General features: G+C 47.1%; 1 protein-coding gene across 3 annotated transcripts in view; it reads right to left on the bottom strand.

The window, feature by feature from the left end:
- LOC135892444 (nuclear receptor subfamily 2 group F member 5-like) overlaps positions 1-16,883 on the bottom strand; it is a 31,525-nt gene extending 14,642 nt beyond the window's left edge. For 2 of the 3 annotated variants that reach the window (XM_065420233.1, XM_065420232.1), the window contains exon 1: positions 16,487-16,883. In XM_065420233.1, coding sequence (XP_065276305.1) covers positions 16,487-16,883 — 397 coding nt within the window. The remainder of the gene's footprint in view (positions 1-16,486) is intronic. The other variant, XM_065420234.1, reaches the window with a different exon arrangement.
- Positions 16,884-20,386: the final 3,503 nt, after the last annotated feature.

The raw sequence follows: 20,386 nt of genomic DNA on the forward strand, positions 1-20,386 counted from the left end.
AGAACCCAAGTGTCCTGGTTCCCGCTCTGCTCCCTAGACAACAGCCTGGCCTCCCTGTTTGCTAGGAAAAAATTCTCCCCTGCCATCTCGAAGCTCTGCAAAGCACTGATGATGCTTTCGCTAAGCCGCTGAATCTTTCTTTAGAGACCATATGGGCACAGGTCACAAACCTGCAGCTGAAGACCCTTGGTGCTGGAGCCGTTTGCTATAGAGATTCACCGCTGACAAGCTTTATATAAATGGTCACTCTTGTTAGGCATTGTTGTTACTGTTATTAGCCTTTCTAGAGTTAAGATTACAAGGAGAGCTGGGTGGGAAATAAAAACATAAGAACGGACAGACTGGGTCAGATCAAAGGTCCATCTAGCCCAGTATCCTGTCTTCCGACAGTGGCCAGTGCCAGGTGCCCCAGAGGGAATGAACAGAACAGGTGATCATCAAGTGATCCATCCCTTGTCGTCCATTCCCAGCTTCTGGCAAACGATTTTCCCATCCTGGGAAAATTGCTGAGATTTTGGAATTTTTTCCCATCCTGAATCAGGAGGAAAAGTTGAAATTCCAAAAAATAAAAATAAATACATAAAATTGCTGACTGAAAAAAAAAATATTGCGTTTGGGTCAGTAGAAACATTTTGGTTTGATAATTTAGACGTTTCATTTTGATTTCAACCATCTTTATTTTTTTTTTAATTGTGCTATCGTTAGTTTGAATTGGAAAACAAAAAGTCATTTCAAACTAGGGAAAAAATGAAATTTTTCCTTTGGAAAATGTCAAAGGGTCCCATTTTGACAAAAAAAAATTTCAGGTCAAAAACCTTGGTCCAAACCCACCTTTTGCTGCAAAAAGTTCCAGCTTTTCCCAACAAAATACATGTCCTTGAAAAATTCCCTACCAGCTCTAATGCCTTTTGTGCCTAATTCCTACCCCTTTCCTCTGATAAAACACTCCCTCTCCGTTGGCCAGGAACTTGGCCTGCACGGTCCTGGAGTGATTTAATTTAGCTACACAAGGTGGGTGAGGCGCTCTCTCGTATTGGACCAACTTCTGTTGGTGAGAGAGACGAGCTTTCAAGCTTACACGGAGCTCTTCTTCAGGTCTGGGAAAGGTACTCCAGCTCCATACAAGGTGGAACGGATTGTTAAGTGTAAGGAGTTAACACGTGCTGCAAGAGACCATTAATTTAGCTAGTCAGAAGCAAATCAGCTGAACCATTACCGACATGAGGTGGGGAGGGGGCAGATTTTCAAAAGCTCTCATCACCCGAGAAGAAAGCTCTTGGAAATCTTATCTGGCCACTTTATTTAGGTGCCTATGGGGAGCTAAGATGTTAGCCAGATTACCAGATATTAGTCACCTCCCTTAGTCCACAGCTGGGGGGGGGAGGGCAGGATTAGCACCCATAGCAAATGGATGGAGCTCTTTCAAAAAATCAGTCCCCAGTTGTTGGTGTTTGAACCAGTGGAATTCTGGCCCGGTGGTCCTCACAGGAAAAGAGATTTGATTTAGTTTGAACGAGTCTCCCCTACCCTGTTTTCTAAGAGATGGATCTAATGAAAGCCACACAGCACTGAGCTCTCTTGCTCCGCAGGCATTCACAGAGAGATTTTCTCTGCCTCGTACTCAAATAAGTTCTCCCCGCTCCCCCACTATGAAATCCGAATCTCCCAGCCACAACCCAGCATCAGCTGGTTTGGTGTCTGAGTCACAGGACGTTTGCACGTCTCCCGTGGGCCAAAGGAAACACTGTAGAACAGCACAGAAGCGGCAGGGCCTGGGCTCTGGAGAGGAAGGGTGGACCAGTGCTAGCCAGGAAAGCTGCCTTTGGGGTTCCTGCTCCGCTACAGCTTTCCCGTGAGACCTTGGGAAAGTCACGTCGTCTCTCTAGCGGGATAATAGCACTTCCCTGCCTCCCAGAGGGGTTGTGAGGGCAAATGCAGTGCGAAATGCTCAGATACAATGGAGATGGGGGCCAGGTAAGTACCACAGACAGGCTTAAAACAGTAGGAGAATAAACTCTTTGCCCAGTGCCTCTGATGAGGACTGGGGCTCCATTGTGTTGGGTGCTGTATAGACAAAGATCCACAGAGAGGAAGGCCAGAAGAGACCACTGGGATCATCTAGTCCGGCTTTCTGCATAGTAGCGGGCCATAGGACTCCCCTGAATTAATTCCTGCTTCCAGTCCAATGGCTGTGCCTGAAATAGAGCAGGTCTTTTAGGAAAGCACAGATAATAACAACAACCCCTCCTGGCTCTATCATCCGTCAATCTCACAGCGCTTTATAAAGGAGGTCAGGAGCATTGTCCCCATTTTACTGACGGGGAAACTGAGGCACCGAGAGGGGACGTGATTTGCCCATGGCCATCCAGTAGGCCAACAGCAGAGCTCAGTTGGGTCCCCTGCATCCTAGTCCAGTGCACTATGCATAAAGCCTCCTTTCCCGTCTACGTACCCTCTAAAAGACACAGAGCAGGTGGAGCCGAGGGGCTGGGGCACGTAATACGCGCGAATTGGCCTCGCTTCGTCAGTGATGCACTTTTTCGTTTGGTTGAGTAATTGGAGGGAGGGTGGGGAACAGCACCACTGGAGGGGCTGCCGCCTCTCGCGATGGGATTGCAAGTCTCATGAGCTTTGTTGTTATTCTCCGGGTCCCAGCTCCCGGAATCATGGGAGAATCTCAGCTTTCATTATAAACAAGCAAAAAAAACCCAATGGTCTGGCCCTTGTGGCTGCGGAGAAAGGCTGGAAACCTGACCCCTGAAGGCTCAATAAAACCAGAGGGCAAACGAAAAGAATCCCAAGGTTGATTGGCTTACAAATCATGACATTTTATAAAATAATCTCCTCATTTTTAGTGGGGCCCTGACTCCTGATTTCTGAACCCTTTGGGTCAGCGATAGTGAATCAGTGAGAGTGGTTTGTTCGGCCCCTTGTACCATTCAAGACAGGGGCTCCTAGATGCTACCATAGTACACCTAATAGCAATAAAAATCTACAGCCCATAGCACAATGAGGTCCTGGTCCATGACTTGGGGCATCTACTTTACTGTAATACACCTAATAGCAATAAAAAATGTACGTCGCCTAGCACAATGGGTTTCTGGTTCCATGACTAGGGCTCCGAGGTACTACCAGGAGACAATGACATCAGAATCATAGCAGAGCAATGACACAAGCCATAGAGTTTTTGGCTCCAGACCCAAAGCTGAAGGATGTTTTGGATCTGGGGATGCCCTGTGCTTTGTGGTTTCTCTTGCCATAGAGATCCAAGCAGACGGCGCCCCATGAGTCCAGCTGCAGCACCGGGGCTAAACCAGCCTGCGATGGCAAACACAGCAGCCTTGTCTGCTGCATGTCGCATTGAATCCTGCAGCTAGCGGGGTGGATCTGAGAGTCATAGATTCCAAGGACTGTTGTGATCCGCTCGCCTGACAGGCCAGAGAGTTTCCCCACCAGGGCCGGCTCCAGGCACCGGCGCAGCAAGCAGGTGCCTGGGGCGGCCAACGGAAAGGGGCGGCACGTCCAGCGCTTTGGCAGCAATTTGGCGGCGGGTCCCTCAGTCCCTCTTGGACCTGCCGCCGAATTGCCACCGAAGAATGAAGCGGCGGCGGTAGAGTTGCCGCCGATCGCAGCTTTTTTTGTTTTGTTTTTTTTTGCCGTTTGGGGCGGCGAAAACGCTGGAGCCGGCCCTGTTCCCCCACACTAATCCCTAGAGCAGAGCTTTTCGAAAACCAGCCCGTTTTGATTTCAAAATTGTCAGCAATGGAGAATCTGCCGGGATCCTTGGGAAGCTGGCCCAGTGGTTAATTACTCTCGCTGTTAAAAATGGACACCTTATTTCTAGTCGGAATTTATCTAGCTTCACCGTCCAGCCGTTGGATCGCGACATACCTTTCTCTGCTAGATGGAAGAGCCTGTTATTACATATTTGCCCCCCTCATACGTACAGACAGACGGGAATCAGCTCACCTCTCAACCTGCTCTTTGTTAAGCAAAATGGATTGAGCCCCGTGAGTCTGTCACGCTAAGACAGGTTTTCTAATGGCTCTTCTGGGCTCCCTCTCCAACTGATCACCACCCTCCTCGAATGGTGCGGACCACAACCGGACACAGGAGTCCAGCCGCTGTAGCACCCGTAGGTCTTGCAATAGCTTGATGCGCTCAGTTTAATTTGATGGGGCAGCTTCACGGGCTGCAGCGGAACTCACTCAAAAGGCAGGAAACTGCCTCTCGCCTGGCTGTGGTTGTCATCGCCGGGACGTGCATTAAACAGTGGAGGAGACGTGCATGGACCAATCCTGAGCGCACCCTAAACAGCTTTTGGTACTACAGGTGCCCTCAGGATCAGGTCATTTGGTCTTAAACACTCCCATTGCCGGGTGTAAATGTGGGCCTTGTTGTACATAGAATATCAGGGTTGGAAGGGACCTCAGCAGGTCATCTAGTCCAACCCCCTGCTCAAAGCAGGACCAATCCCCAGATTTTTACCCCAGTTCCCTAAATGGCCCCCTCAAGGATTGAACTCACAACCCTGGGTTTAATGCTCAAACCACTGAGCTATCCCTCCCCCAAGGGATACAGGTAGAACCCTATCCCCCATCTCGTTCAGGGCAGCAGGTTGCCGCAGGGCTAAATACGATGCCTGGCTGCAGCTACTGGGCCTATCACAAAGCAGGGGGGAGATTTAGCAAAGGCTGGCAGTGGGCTAAGACAGTACATGTGTAGCCCACTGGGGAGCGTGTGTGACGGGCAATGGAGTCTTTGGTTTGGTGGCCAAACCAAAAAATCCAGAAAAAAATTAGTTTCAGGTCAATCGGAAACAAAAATTTTCATTTTTTTTCCTCACCAAAATTTTGTTTCATTCACTGCTCCTGAACTCACAGGGAGCCGTCCACTTGGATCACCAGGCAAAGAGAAACCACAAGACTCGGGATACCCCTGGATCCAAAACACCCTTCAGCTTTGGATCTGCGGCCAAAATTCGTAGCTTGTCGTTTCCCGGCTATTTGTTATTATTTATCATTTTATTTGACCAAAAAAAAAAAAATTTGCATTTTGTTGTCTGGGGTTTTTTAAATCCTTTTTTGTTCATTTAAAATAAATCTAGCTAAATTTCCAAATGAAATGTCATTTTGAAATGAAAACAGCCATTTTCTATTTATTTTTTCCTGGCTGGAATTATTTGCTGAATTCAACCCAGATTTGCAATAGTTTCATATAAATCAATAGGTATATAAAATCATGAGTGATGTGGAGAAAGTGAATAAGGAAAAGTTATTTACTTGTTCCCATAATATAAGAACTAGGGGCCACCAAATGAAATTTATGGGCAGCAGGTTTAAAACAAATACAGGGCACAGTCAACCTGTGGAACTCCTTGCCTGAGGAGGTTGTGAAGGCTAGGACTATAACAGGGGTTAAAAGAGAACTGGATAAATTCATGGAGGTTAAGTCCATTAATGGCTATTAGACATGATGGGTAAGGAGTGGTGTCCCTAGCCTCTGTTTGTCAGAGGGTGGAGATGGATGGCAGGAGAGAGATCACTTGATCATTACCTGTTAGGTTCACTCCCTCTGGGGCACCTGGCATTGGCCACTGTCGGTAGATAGGATACTGGGCTAGATGGACCTTTGGTCTGACACAGTACGGCCATTCTTATGTTCATTGACCCGAAACTGCATTTTGCAGTGAATAAAGTATTTGACTGAAAAATTTTGCCCAGCTCCTGATCTACTGAGGATCTGGGTTCTCACCCCTTGCCACAGAGTTTTAGCACAAGCTGCAGCAGCTCCTGGTTTTAGCTGTGGAGGAGTTCCCTGGTTTGATCCCCACCGCATTGGCCAAGAGGGCAGCCATCACCCATGCATGACTGTTCAATGTCCCTAGCGCAATGGATAGCAGGGCAGGCGGCTACAACAGTGCATGCATGGCTGTTTTGTGCATCTGCCCTTCTTATTAGCATGTGGGAGCACAGAGACTGGTTCAATGAGCTCAGCCTTGAAAAAAAAATAAAAATCAACATACCAGCCCAGGCACAAGATCTGCTCATCCACCTTCCCACCAGTGATGGAAAAATTAGTGAGACTTTGCTAACTTGTCAAAAAACGAGCTCCCGACCCACCCGCCTAGGTGAGTAGGCGCAGAGACTGTTTTGCAAAGCTGGGTTAGCTAATCTGTCCTGCCGGAAAGGAGCGACTGAAAGGGGTTCCTGGGGAGCTGAGAGATAAAACAGCTGGGATTTGGAAATTCCACCTCTTTTTTCCCCCCTAAACAACCGGTATCTATTGCCTGCCGTAAGGTTTAATCCCCACTCTAGCTCCGTACAGTCGCTCTCTAGAACAATCTCTGCTAGCACCTGTCCTCCGACGCGCCCAAAGCGTCCCCTAAATACAAATGCCGCCTTCCTACACCATTCCACAAGGCAGAGAGCTGCCTACCCATTGCACAGGCAGGTAAACTGAAGCACAGAGAGAGGAAATAACTTGCCGTAGCAAATCTGTGGTAGCACTCGGAATAGAAGCCAGGAGTCCTGACTCTAAGCTCTAGACCCCACTCTCCTCCCAGAGCTGGGAACAGAAGCCACGTGTCCTGACCCCCACTCCCTGCTCTAACAGTTAGCTCAAACATCTTCCCTAAGGTACACGTGTCACTCCATTTTTCAAAGATCTTGACTGCTATTTAAGCAACTCAGTAAGGGCCAGATTTCCCAAAGAACGCAGCATTTGCAGTGCTGGGCTCTCGAGATTATTTTGGTGGCTAAATGGGAGCTAAACTCTAGTGAAGAGCTGGTCCTTAGGAAGCACCCGACTACGACAGAGCCCCCATGCAAGAACCGCAAACGTGACATCCCGTCATAACGAGCAGGGTTGCTGCGACGCGGACGCTTCAATCCGGGTTGTTTCTTTGGCCAAAACAATCGTTGTGTTTGTTCCGCTGTTCCCCAAAGAACGAACAACACGTTTTATCCCAATCGCACCGGCCAGGGATGCCCGGACGTGTTGCACCTTTGAGAATAGGCGGAGGGTTTCCCTCCCTGACTTACCCACACGCCAGGCTTCTCACAAAACAAATGTTTGTCCTTCTTCATCTGAGCATCAAATAGCCCCAGTCTGGTGGACGAGGGCCAGATCCTCAGCTGCCGTCAATCAGCATAGCTCAAAGGAGCTCCATTAAACTAGATGAGACTCTGACCCAGACTTGTTTTTGCCCTCTGGTCCTGGACCAAATTGATTAATTTCGCTCATGTCTTGTTTGGAATGCTGTCTGAAAGCCAAGACCTGCTCTGATCTGCCAGGATAAAACCAAGGTGTTTTAAACTCTCCATTGCTAGGCATATTGGAAAGGTGGGTTCAATAGACCCTTTCATTTTTCGGTGTATTAATTAGAGCTGTGAGAATAATTGAGTTTTTGGTTCACCGGCCATTCTCAAAGGAAATTTTTGGCGAATCGAAAAAGTGGGGGGGGGGGAATAATTCGGGGTTGAATGGCACTTTTTTTTTATCCTTTTGATTTTTTTTAAAATAAGACCCCAGTAAATTTCAAAACAAAAAGTCATTTCAAATCGAAACGTTTCATTTCAAAAGCATCAAAACGAAACGTTTCGGGGTTTTTTTCTTTGTTTTTCGGCCAAAACAATTGGACAAACGTGAGACGAATTCACGCAACGTTTTGGTCAACCTGCATCTGCATTTTGGGGGGGTGGGGGAAGGTTCCAGCCAGCCCTAGATATAATTGAAAAAGATAGAACCCAGGACTTGGATCACGGAAAACTTCCGAGGCCACAGTGAGCTGACACTGGTTGATTCTCATGCCCACTTTGCTTTGGGGTGTACAGCTACAGACGTTGCAGGAGAATTTGGACTCTGTGGGTCTGGGAGTTGGAGTGGGGGTAGTAATTTATTTGTGAAATTCCTAGAGGGAGGTGTTTATGTATGTGTGAAAAGGGAGGGGGAGGGAATATGGGACAAAGCCCTTGATGCTGCTGACCGAGGAACACATCGGATTGCGATGTATTTAGCAAATGATCATGCAAACCATCAGAAAAATGGGGGTGGAGGGGAAAGGGGATTTGATTCAGTGACTTGGGAGAGATGGAGTTTAGAGCTAGGGAGGAGTTTAGCACCCGTAGTTTAGATTTCTGCATTCAAAAGAAATTGATTTGGCCGTGCAACTCTATGGGCAAGTGGAGGAGATGGGGGATTTTTCTTGTTCTAGGCCAGCCAACTCGGCATCCCAGCAACAAACGTGAAAAACCAGTAAGGGCCTGAAAAGTTGAGAGCTGTTTTTATACTGCTGGAAAACCCCCAAAAAGTAGGTGCTTGCTTTTCCGTTGGGCCCCCGCCCTTTGTGCTATCATTACACCCGCGGATAGAAAAAGCAACCGAGGCAGAATGGGTGGATCCGACTTTCTGTTACTTGAAAGCCCTGTCTACATGGGAAAGTTTTTTTCAGTATAACCTAAGGCCAGGTCAGGTCTAGGCTGCAGACTTCTTCCAGCATTGCTCTGTCGGTCAGAGAGGTGTGATCCCTGACCGACAGACGCGACCTGGCACAAGCGCCTGGTGTAGGCACCGGGGCGCCAGCAATGCTGAGTTTTTACCAGTATCGCTTGTTTCACTCGGACTAAGAGATACTCTTTTGCTGGTCCACACTAGGATGGCTTTTCCTGTCTAGTATACTCCATAAGGGATGGGGCATAGACCAAACTGGTATAAGGCACCTTGATACTGGTCTCCATTAGGGTTTGCACTGGGACGACTATGCTGGTAAAAAATCCCCCCCTAACCGACTTAGCCCGAGAATGCCCACACGGAGGCCATGCCAGTGATGAAAGACGCAGGCCTCGCAGGCCTGATTCGGACAAGTCTCCCCAGGCAACCCATTGGCACTATGCCCCCCTAGGGAGGGCAGGATCAGACCCTCGCATTGTAAGGGCTCTCATCCCAGTTCTAGCACCAGCGTGCTGCAAGTCAAGTAGTCGCGTCCCAGCTCTCTGCCTCAGTTTCCCCTCCAAGCCTTTGTCTGTCTGGTCTACTTAGACTGTAAATCCTTTGGCGCAAGGATTCTCTTCAACGACACCCAGCGCCACGGGGCCCTGATCTTCCGTAGAGCCTGTAGGTGCTACCATAACCCACGTAATAACGTCTCTTCTCCCACTGACCACCTTCCCTCTGAGGCTCTCAAAGCCCTTTACAAACACTAACCCCCTTGGGGTTGGGGTGGGGAAAACCGAGGCATGGAAAGGGGAATGAATCCATCCATGTTCACAAAGCCAGGAAGCAAAACCCTTCCCCTAGCTCAAGCCTTGGGACTGTGAGTGAACGGACTAACTTGACCGATTCTGTATTTGAATCCTTTTCAGGTCAAAGCCTAAAGCTCCATTCAGTGAACCACAGCACAGGCTGTGGTCCCAGCTAGTTGTTGCGCATAATACTGTGAAGTTAGGTGGAAAAAATAGAAAGGATTTGTTCTTTTTTTATGTACAAAAAATGATGTCTACACGTCCAAAAACTCTTCTGTAGCAGAGAACGACTACAATTCGTTAGCTACGAGGCACTGAGGCACTGAGGATCTTAGAAATTGGTAGGGTGACCAGATGTCCCGATTTTATAGGGACAGTCCCGATTTTTGGGTCTTTTTCCTGTATAGGCTCCTATTACCCTCCACCCCCGTCCCGATTTTTCACATTTGCTGTCTGGTCACCCTAGTAATTGGGGAGGATACAGGTTTCACTGGATAGACAAGAGACAGAGCTGGACATAGAGAGACAAGATGGAATTGGAATTGACTAAAAACAGCCAGTGTCTTTCCTTCCGCTGCATTGTAAACGGGTTTTTGCTCTAACCATGTGCAGTACAGTTGGGTTGTACTAGGCATGCTTCCCCATCAAGCCATGAGAGTAATACGGGGGGGGGGAGAGAGGGGCTTTGTTTAATGAAAACGTGAGTGGTTTCTCTACTGCCGCTGCCTCAAAAACAAGGGGCCCGATCTCCCTTACTTCCACGACTAGTCCTATGCAAATCAAGGACGTTGCTCAAGTGAATGAGAGTTGCCTTTGCATTTCAGGGGCACGAGACCTTTGGTCAATAGCTGTCTTTGCTGTGTGAAAGGATTCCTAGCGCTGGGTTTTTCCAACCCGCTAACGGGCGACAAGGGACGTTTAGGGACTCGGGGGCCCGATGGTCAGTCGGTGTAAATTGTCAACACGGGAACATCAGAAAGAGAGGCTGACTGCTGCCGGCATTGAAGTCAATGGAGCAATGACAATATACACCCGCTGAAAATCCGCCCCTCAGTTTAGAAGGCCGCTTCCCCTTGCCAAAGTCTCACTGTCTGAGGATTTCATAGAATAATAATTAATAACAACGCATACACTGTTATACTATGGAGCCGATCTGCCGCTGGTGTCAACTGTGATAGCTCAATGGAGCGATGACAACTTAGACCCGCTGAAGAGATGCCTAAATCTACTATAAGACCTTGCATCTAAAAGGACCTCACAGACATTAACAAATTAAGCCTAACCACATTCCTGGGAGGTGGGGGACATGCTGTGCATGCAATACCAGGGTACATCAGAGTTCTATTAACCGTCTACCTTCCACAAGGACCGAAGAGTCTCATCATTGATTTGTTTGCAGCTATGGAAGGAACACGTTAAAAATCCACCCATGTCTCAGCAGTTAGGGTGAGCCCAGTTAGCAACACGCTGGCGAGAAAATACATGTCCCACAGAGAGCAATTTTTTGTGGACAGCGTCTTCCACCCAAAAAAAACAAAAACCAAAAAAAAAGGCAGATTCTGATCCAAATGACACCGTCCTAAATCAGGAGTAACTCCGTTGAGTTCAGCAGTGGATTTACACCAGTAGTGCAACTCAGATCACAATCTCTACATAAGTAGATGGGGAGTGGGGGAGTGAACAAACCATGGCTCTGTGTCTATTGATCAGAAACTCTTCAGAACAAGGAAGGCACCTTTCTCTTTGTCGTGAAATACCATGTACATTTAGGGGGAATACAGCAATTAGTAATAGCAATAATACAAAGAAGAGAGATCTAAGAACTGAAACAGACAAGTGATTTCTCTGCCGTGTATTTCCTAGGCCCTGAGGGAATCGTTTCTAATCTTTGGTGATTGCTAGCAAAATACTGGTTAGCACCCAAAAAATTGCTGTTTTTTTTTATGCCTAAAATAATTCCTTTATTATTTAAAAAAAATCAAATGGCTTTGAAAAAAATCAAAGGGCTACATAGACACTCACATTTTAAAAATCAAACTTATTTTTAAAATAAATGCCCCCTCTCTCTCCTCCCTAATATTACTATGCTTTACAGACCAACTTTTCAAAAGAACTCAGTTCCCATTTAGGCACCTACCTAAACCATCCAGATTTCCACCAGTGCTTCTCAATAGATGCCCGGCACTTTTTAAAATTCTACTCCCTCGATCATGGGTAAAACCAGAGAGAATGGTGACATTCTAATTTACTTTTGACTGCCAATGTCACTTGTTTCTAGCCAATTTCACTTTCAGGTCCTGACACACAATGCTGCAAAGGGGAAGCCAGCGAGCCAAGGGAATGGTTGCTTGGTTAAAAAGAAAAAAAAAAATCCTATTCTCTCTGGAATTAAACAAACAAACAAATAAATAAATAAATCACAGAAACGTTTCCATTGGCCTTAGGTTTTGTAAAAAGTTTCTTCCTGCGACTCCCTGTTTTATCTGTGCAAAACCTAAATTCTGGGCCAAACTTGGCAGATTATCGCCGGGGTAGATTAGCGCATAAATGCAATGTACCTCGTGAGTATGTAAAATCAGCCAGATACTGTGAGAGCAGAATGCTTTAGAAATGCATTTAACAATAACACCGTGGACTGAGGACAACCCTTCGTTATGACCCCAGTGGCAAATCCTTTAAACTGGGCGGTTAAACTTCAGTTAGATGGCTAGTAGATTGCTAGCCGTTTGCCCACCAAAAGTGACAAAGGTGTTTAAATGGCGAAAGGGGATTTCTCCTAATCGTTATAATAATTAACAAAAGACCTCATCTGCGGGGAACGCAACGTGACCCGTTTCCAATGCCAAGTGCGAGGGGCAGAAAAGCAAAAATTCAGACTATTCTATTGCTGGAAAATGGGCTGGGGAATAAAGCTATTGAAAGTTCACTCAGTGCCACTATACTTGGAGTGAATTCACCCCAATAAAATAATATTGATGAAACTAAAAAAATATGAAACATTGTAACGTTCTGCAAATCAGCGCCTATCTTGGACCATTCCCATGCCCTCGTTCAATCTATTTGTTTCCATGTGTCCCTTTTTAAAGTTAAATGACTTTCCAGACGAAGTCATCACTCACGACCAAACCTTTGTGCAAGTCTATTTGTAATTAAATTTCCCTTAAATATTCTTGATCTGAGGAAAAAGGCTAATAAGAAACACCCCTTGTAAGATACAATTTGAATTCTCTGTTTGTAATTCACAAATACACTCTAGAATTTTTCCATAGAGCCCAGTTTTTGTAAGTTGCATTTGAGGATTTGTATGGAAATTTGATTTTTTTTTTTTGAGTGGGGTTTTGTGGGGTTTCTCCAGCTATCATTCCCAGTCTACGATCACTGGCAAAGAATTAAAATATCATTTCTGAACCTACGCTCAATAATTTCAATTGAGTGTGTGTCTTCTGCATAGAAGCAACGGAATCATTCAAACAACTCTTGAAATCCTTTGAATCGAAAAATTATCCCAAATTTAAACTGACATGGAACAAATTATATAATGTATCATTACATAATCAGAAAAAAATAAGTAGATGTATCTTGATAGATAGATGTCTTTGTTTAGTTTCAACTAATAGTTGAAGCTTACTTGCCAATTTAAATATTTACCTGAAATAAAATTCCAAGTAAGATGGATGTTAAAAAATCAAAAGGAATACAGAAAATGGAGCTGTTTAAAAATGCTTTTGAATCTCTCAGCACAGATGTTTCAAATGTTGAGTAACCACTAAAAAAATGTAGTGTCCACTCAACCAGAATTGTAGTGATCTAAGCTCACCTTGGGCTATAAAGACACGTTTGTTAATTAACACAGGCCAACAGTTTTCTTATTATGCTACCTAATGCTGTGTAGGGTTATGACAGACATCAGGTTTAGCTCAGCAGTTCAATAAGGTACATATGTGGGTTTCCTGACCTGGCTTCTCTCTCTATTTACAAAAAAAAAAAGACTTTGTCAAATCCTCAGCTCATGTTGACCAGTCTACACCAAATGAGAATCTGGCCATTGTATGATGCGTGTGTTTGATCTGCAGGGAGCTTTTTGCACTAGCCCAGGGGGTCCCTGCCTAATCACAGCTTGAACATCAATTTTATTTTAAAGAGTTGACTTTTAAGGCAGAGGTTTCCGGGTGTGAATATAGCTCCAGATTGCAAGAACTTTTGCCCTATGCTATGAAACTCTCTAACGTAGCGCTTTGCTGGATGCCCATCACCATGTCACCCAAATGCATTACAGGGGCCGCAGTAAAAGGCATAATAGAGGTAAAACCGTCCCCTTTCTAACTTCCTTTTCTCAAAGCCATGCCCATGATCTGAGAAGACATAATTGCCAGATTTGACAGAGGGCTTAATAAAGAAATTAACACACATAACTGAAAAGAAAATAAGGGGAGAAGGAAATCGATTGAGCTATCCCAGCTCCCATTTGGATCAGGGATAAATCATAAGGATTTTATGCTGATGATTTGAATGGTCATTTGTGCAGAATAAACTTATTAGACGCTTTCTTGTATATATATAAGTATATATAAATAAACGAGAGTAGCAAGAGTTGCTAAGATCTGCTACTAGTACCCATTGGGGATTTGCAGTAATCATCTCACCAAAAGAAGATTAAATGCCATGAATGCATTATTGCAGCCAAATTACTGGGCATGTTCATTGAAAGGGAGGGGGCAAAGTTTTCAAAGAAAAATTTTTACCCTGGGGAGTGGGGAGGGAAGGGATTCGCCTTGATGTTTTTCTTAAATATGTCCCATCATGGGAGAGAAACTTTGCCACTTTTTCCAACCCACTCCTTAACTGAGAAAATTAAATGTACAAGAGAAGTTTTTAATAGTATGGTTGAAATGCTGGTCGTCTGTGAAAAGGTTCAAAAAGAATGTGATTCCTATTTAAGTCGTATGGATTCTTGATTGTTACTAGTTAAAGAAGGTATTTTGCATTATGAATGAAGTACCATAGATACTGAGTATTATTATTATATGCACACATCATTATATGTGTATCTTATACTGAGAGATACCCATGCTGTCGCATGCTTTTTGCAATCCTACATTTGCGCAAGTGTAACTTAATAAAAAAATTTCTCCAGGGCTTTGAGATCCGATGAAAGATGCTATCTGAATGCCAGGTATGTTGTTGTTTCCACTCAATATATTCGTGTGAGGAACCCGTGCCTGTTACATTACTGCTAAATCCTAGTTTAATTCTAAATCCGGAGAATGGTTACTATAAGGGCAGTGAATTCAGTGTAGTCAGCTTTGGCCTCTTTTTTGTATTCCTATCACAGACATACAGATGCATTTTTAAAAAAACAATAGTGTTATTCCTACTGTTTTCACTGCCTACCTTGTCCTAAATAAAATGCATATAGGAACAGTGAAAATTCCTACCTCTGCGGAGGAACTGTCTCTAAATCAAGCCCTATTTAAAAACCCAAGAGAAACTAAAGGTTCACTGGTTCAAAGGATTAATTTCGCTGATCAGATAGTCAAGTTAAATATGAATTAGGGTTATTTCCCATGATCCTTTTGTTGTAATCGACAAGTACAGGGACTTGGGGAAATTTAGCCTTTTAAGGATTCTGCTTTTCTCTTGCTAAAAAACAATCAACAAATATCCAAGCTTTACTTTCTCAGGCCCAAATGGGGAAGTACAGTAGACAACACTGGGGAATCAGTATGCAGGAATGTTAAGGGGGAGTGCTGATAAATTTGGGATTGGCTAAAAGGACAAACCATCTGATTTTGTGTAGATCAGAAATTTCAGCCAAGGGCCGGTGCAATAGTTAATTCGGTGGAATGAAAGTTCCCTGATATTTGCCCTGCATCAGATACTGTGACGTTTGCCCTTCATTTAAAAAACAAAATAGCTACATGGAACAGGAAAGGAAAACCAGTCCGAGCAGCAAATAAAACAGAGATGGGTTGAGACCTCGACAAAAGCAATTCTGACGCATTTCTAGTCTGTGGGTTTCCACTTTACCCTGATCCCCTGTTAAGAAATGGGACCTGGGATTCTCTTGGCGCTGGGGAGTATATGGGGATGGGGTGGGAATGATATTAAGAATATACTGAGTCCCTAAGACAGCAGTGTAGCAACTGTAAACTCACAGCTAGAGAGGGAGAGCCCTGGCTAGGGCTTTGGGGGATAGATAGCAGGGTGGCAAGTAGGGAAGGAAGAGAATACACAGGGAACCACAGGGCGCTTGCAAGGAGGACTGTCAAGTGAAAGGCTGATGCCTGGTACACATGACCCTGTTGCCTTCAGTAAGGGGGGAGCTGAGGAGGTCGGCAGAGGTGGGCATCCTGTCTAGAGAGTAGAGAAAGGGTGGGAAAGGAGAGAGTGAGAAAACAGACAGAGGGAAAGAAAGAAAAGAGAGATGTCATGAGAGAGGAGAGGGAGAGAGACAATTAGGAAAAGAGAAAAGGAGATGGAGAGAGAGGAGGAGGGAACGGGAAGGGAAGAAAGATTTAGAGAAGGAAAAGAAAAGTAGTGAGAAAAGAGAAAGTGGATGAATAAGAAAATGGTAGAGACGTAGAAAAGAAAGGCATGAAGAAATTCAAGAGAGCGAAAAGGGGGAGAGAGAAAAGAAAAAGAATAAAAAGACAGATTTTCTTTCTCTTTTTCATTTCTCTGTCTTTGGAATGAGAGAGAGGAATGACCAAAGAAAGAAAACCTTTCCTTCTTTCTCCCCTTTCACGTTCCCTTTTTTCTCTCTCACTCCTCTTTCCTCCTGAGAACGAAAGAGAAAACAGAGAGAGAGAGAGAACACAAAAAGAAAGAAAACTCAGAGAGAGAGAGAGAAAAGAAAGACTAGAGAAGGAACATCAAAAAAAAACCAGAGAAAAGAAAGCAAGATAACAGAGAGAGAGAAATGAAAGAGAAACACAGAAGGGATGAAAAAGAAAGAAAGAAAGAAAGAAAGAAAGAAAGAAAGAAAGAAAGAAAGAAAGAAAGGGAGAGCAGAGAGAGGGACCCCAGGAAGAGACAGAGAGAAGAGGACCCCAAAAGGGAGGTCAGAGAGAGGGAAGGGACCCCAGGAAGAGACAGAGAGAAGAGGCCACAGAAAGGGAGAGCAGAGAGAGGGACCCCAGAGGAAAGACACGGCAGCCAGGCGAGGCTGGAAAGCGAAGGAGCGGTGGGGCCGGGCCGGGCCGGGCCGGGCCGAACCGAGCCGAGCCGGGCCGGGGGGCGCTCACCTTCCCGGCGCATGCCGACCTTGAGGCACTTCTTGAGGCGGCAGTACTGGCACTGGTTGCGGTGGTGCTGGTCGATGGGGCACTCCCGGTTGCTGCGGCAGGTGTAGCTCAGGTTGCGGCGCACCGAGCGCTTGAAGAAGCTCTTGCAGCCCTCGCAGGTGAACTGCCCGTAGTGCTTCCCGCTGGACTTGTCCCCGCACACCATGCAGTCCACGCTCGGCGGGGCGCCCCCCTTCTCCCCCGCCTCCGCCGGGCCCGGGGCCCCCGCGCCCTTCGGGGGGCCCGGCGGCGGAGGGGCCACCCCCGGCTCCGGAGCGCACGGCAGGCCCGGAGGGGGCTGGGCGCCTGGCGGGCCCCCGGGGATCTCCTCCTGCCAAGGGTTCACGACCATGGCCATACTAGCGGGGGGAGGGGCAGGGGCAGGAGGAGAGGGGGAGGAGAGGAGTCAGGATGGGGGGAAGGAGGAAGGAGTGGTGGAGGAGAAGACTCGGGATGGGGGGAAGGAGGAAGGAGTGGTGGAGGAGAAGACTCGGGATGGGGGGAAGGAGGAAGGAGTGGTGGAGGAGAAGACTCGGGATGGGAGGAAGGAGGAAGGAGTGGTGGAGGAGAGGACTTGGGATGGGAGGAAGGAGGAAGGAGCGGTGGAGAGAGGACTCGGGATGGGAGGAAGGAGTGGTGGAGGAGAGGACTCGGGATGGGGGGAAGGAGGAAGGAAGGAGTGGTGGAGGAGAAGACTCGGGATGGGGGGAAGGAGGAAGGAAGGAGTGGTGGAGAAGAAGACTCGGGATGGGGGGAAGGAGGAAGAAGCGGTGGAGAGAGGACTCGGGATGGGAGGAAGGAGGAAGGAGCGGTGGAGGAGAAGACTCAGGATGGGAGGAAGGAGTGGTGGAGGAGAGGACTCGGGATGGGGGGAAGGAGGAAGGAGTGATGGAGTAGAAGACTCGGGATGGGAGGAAGGAGGAAGGAGTGGTGGAGGAGAGGACTCGGGATGGGGGGAAGGAGGAAGGAGTGGTAGAGGAGAAGACTCGGGATTGGGGTAAGGAGGAAGGATTGGTGGAGGAGAGGACTCGGGATGGGGGGAAGGAGGAAGGAGTGGTAGAGGAGAAGACTTGGGATGGGAGGAAGGAGGAAGGAGTGGTGGAAGAGAGGACTCGGGATGGGGGGAAGGAGGAAGGAGTGGTGGAGGAGAGGACTCGGGATGGGGGGAAGGAGGAAGGAGTGGTGGAGGAGAAGACTCGGGATTGGGGGAAGGAGGAAGGAGTGGTGGAGGAGAGGACTCGGGATGGGGGGAAGGAGGAAGGAGTGGTGGAGGAGAGGACTCGGGATGGGGGGAAGGAGGAAGGAGTGGTGGAGGAGAGGACTCGGGATGGGGGGAAGGAGGAAGGAAGGAGTGGTGGAGGAGAGGACTCGGGATGGGGGGAAGGAGGAAGGAAGGAGTGGCGGAGGAGAAGACTCGGGATCGGGGCGAGGGCAGGAAGAAGGGAAGGGGGAGCAGATAGGTCAATGGAGGAGGAGAGAGAAAGTTAATCCACCCAGCAAGGATAGGAATCAATAAAACGGGGGGGGTATTTTGAAGTCTCTCCTCTATGATCGAAATGGAATTCGGTCCGTTTCTTCGTGGCTCCCAAACTCTCCACGATTTGAGAGGAGGATTTGAGAGAAGAGAGAGAGAGAGAAAAAACAACAACCTCCTTTTTAAAAATACCCTCTCTGTCCTGGCGTGGGGGGAGCGGGAGAAATAAGGTTTTGTTTAGATTAAATTCTCTCTCCCTGCTGGGTGTGTATCTATAATAACAAATAATTAATATTTGCAACGTCGATTTGGTCTTTGCAAAGAGCAGAATTATAATCAGAGAGAAAGGGGCGGGGAGGGGGGGGGGGAGAAAAGAGCTAAAATGACGAAGCCAGATTCCTGGAGGGTTTTATTGTCATTTCAGCCACACCAAAAATCCATCGCTCTCGTCTTCTCCACCCCATTCAAACAACCCCAACCAAACTTTGCTGGACGCAGAAACTCCCAAGGGACTTCCAATTCCTTACGGATCTGGGACGGGGCGGGGGGAAGACAGAGAAAGGGAGAAAAGGGGGGAGAGAGGGGGAAAAAACCCATCAAAATGCTACCAAGCGTTAAGTATTTCACAATAAACTCTCAGCCAATTTGGACCGTGGCTTCTCTTCCAAACCCAGCTGAATAAAATGCCAGAAGCCAAACACACACCGCGCAGGTTGGCAACAGATCTAAAAAAAAAAAAAAAAAAAATTCTCCCCCGGTCCCCCTCACGTGCATCCAAATTTAAAAGCGATTAATTCCTAATCAACCCCAGAGAACCCTAATTACAAACACAACCGGTCGCCAAGAGCTAAAATAAAACCACACGCCCTCCCCACGCACCGAGGGATCCTGCAGTCACTGGGAGAGCGGATGATTCCTCGCTTATCCTCAGTTCATGCAAATAGGAATCCAGATAGCCCACCAAATTCGCTTTTAGATGCAGAGACTAGGATCGGACCCGCGCTCGGTTTCTTTCGTCAATTTCACTGCCTCTGATCAGGCGGGAAAGTTGGGCGTAAAAGGGTTAGGGAAAAATAAATATAACATAAAAAATAAGGCAGCGTTTAAATCCGCTAGGGCTTTGCGGAGTTTATCCGTCTCCGATTCTTCCTTCCCTTTATGGAAGGAACTATCTCCGCGTCCCTGTCACACACGCGATTATCTGCCAATACTTCTGTGCGTGTTTTGTTTAGTCTGAATCGGAATATTTCCCTTCGTTTTCTCTTCTCGCTTCGATTTCTAGCCGGCAAGCAGACCTCCCTGACCATTTTGTTTAAAGTAATTTTATTTTGAGGGGGGGGGGGTCAAGATGTACCAAACTATGTAAATTGGAAAAGAAACGCGTCCAGAAGAGGCAAAAGTGGGGTGGGGGGGGGAAACAATGGGAGCAGAGCTAAATAGAGAGAGATCGTTTAAAAGAAATGTACTGTACCTTGTGAAAGGCAATTTCTTTTCTCTTCTGTCTCAGCCTTGGGGAAGGATGGTCTACAGTGTAGCTGCTGTTTTGTGTCTTTTAAAAGCTAGATTATTAATCACACGCACATTTCACAAGATTTTCTCTCCTCCCCCCCCCCCTTTTTTGTGTATGTGTGTCTGCCTATGACTTGCAGGCTCATAAAAGTCAAGATCTGAAATGAGATGGAGACAGATTCCACCTTTTGAATTTTCCTCTGTCTCCTCTTCCCCCTCCTTGGAGAGAAGCAAGGGGTTTTTTTGGGGGGGGGGGGGGAGGTGGGGCTGCGGAGGAGGGGGGGGAAATCGCAACACACACAAACTTTTAAAGTGAAAGAATGGCCCTTTTGCTTGTCAGTTTCCCCCCCCCGTCCCCTCCCCCTCGAAGATGGTCCCTGGGAGGATCACGTGGAGAGCGGCTGAACTCTGACAGTGGAATTCATTGACAATGTGGCCATGGAGACACTTTCCTTATAAGGCCCAACATTCCAAGTAGGGGAGGGGGCTGGGGCTGGAACCAGCCCTTGCAACGCGGCGCAGCCCTCCCTCAATCAACGTTGCGGAGGGCCCTGATTGGTGCAGCCCTCGGGAGGCGGGGGGTGGGTGGGCGTGGCTTGCCCTGGTCAGTGGGTGCAAAGTCAGCGAGGGGAGCGATTTAAAAGGGGGTGGAGACGCCATTGGTTGGGGCCACGCCTCCCGCTGTCACTTGGTCCCGCTTGCAAAGGGGCTGGGAGGTCTGGCACATGGTGGGGAGAGAAAGTGACACACTTGCATCTGAAGAAGTGAGGTTCTTACCCAGGAAAGCTTATGCGCCCAATACTTCTGTTAGTCTTAAAGGTGCCACAGGACCCTCTGTTGCTTGTTGCTGTGACTTAATAAACGCCCCTGGAACGAAG

The sequence above is a fragment of the Emys orbicularis genome, chromosome 20, assembly GCF_028017835.1.
Source record: "Emys orbicularis isolate rEmyOrb1 chromosome 20, rEmyOrb1.hap1, whole genome shotgun sequence".
NCBI lineage: Eukaryota > Metazoa > Chordata > Testudines > Emydidae > Emys > Emys orbicularis.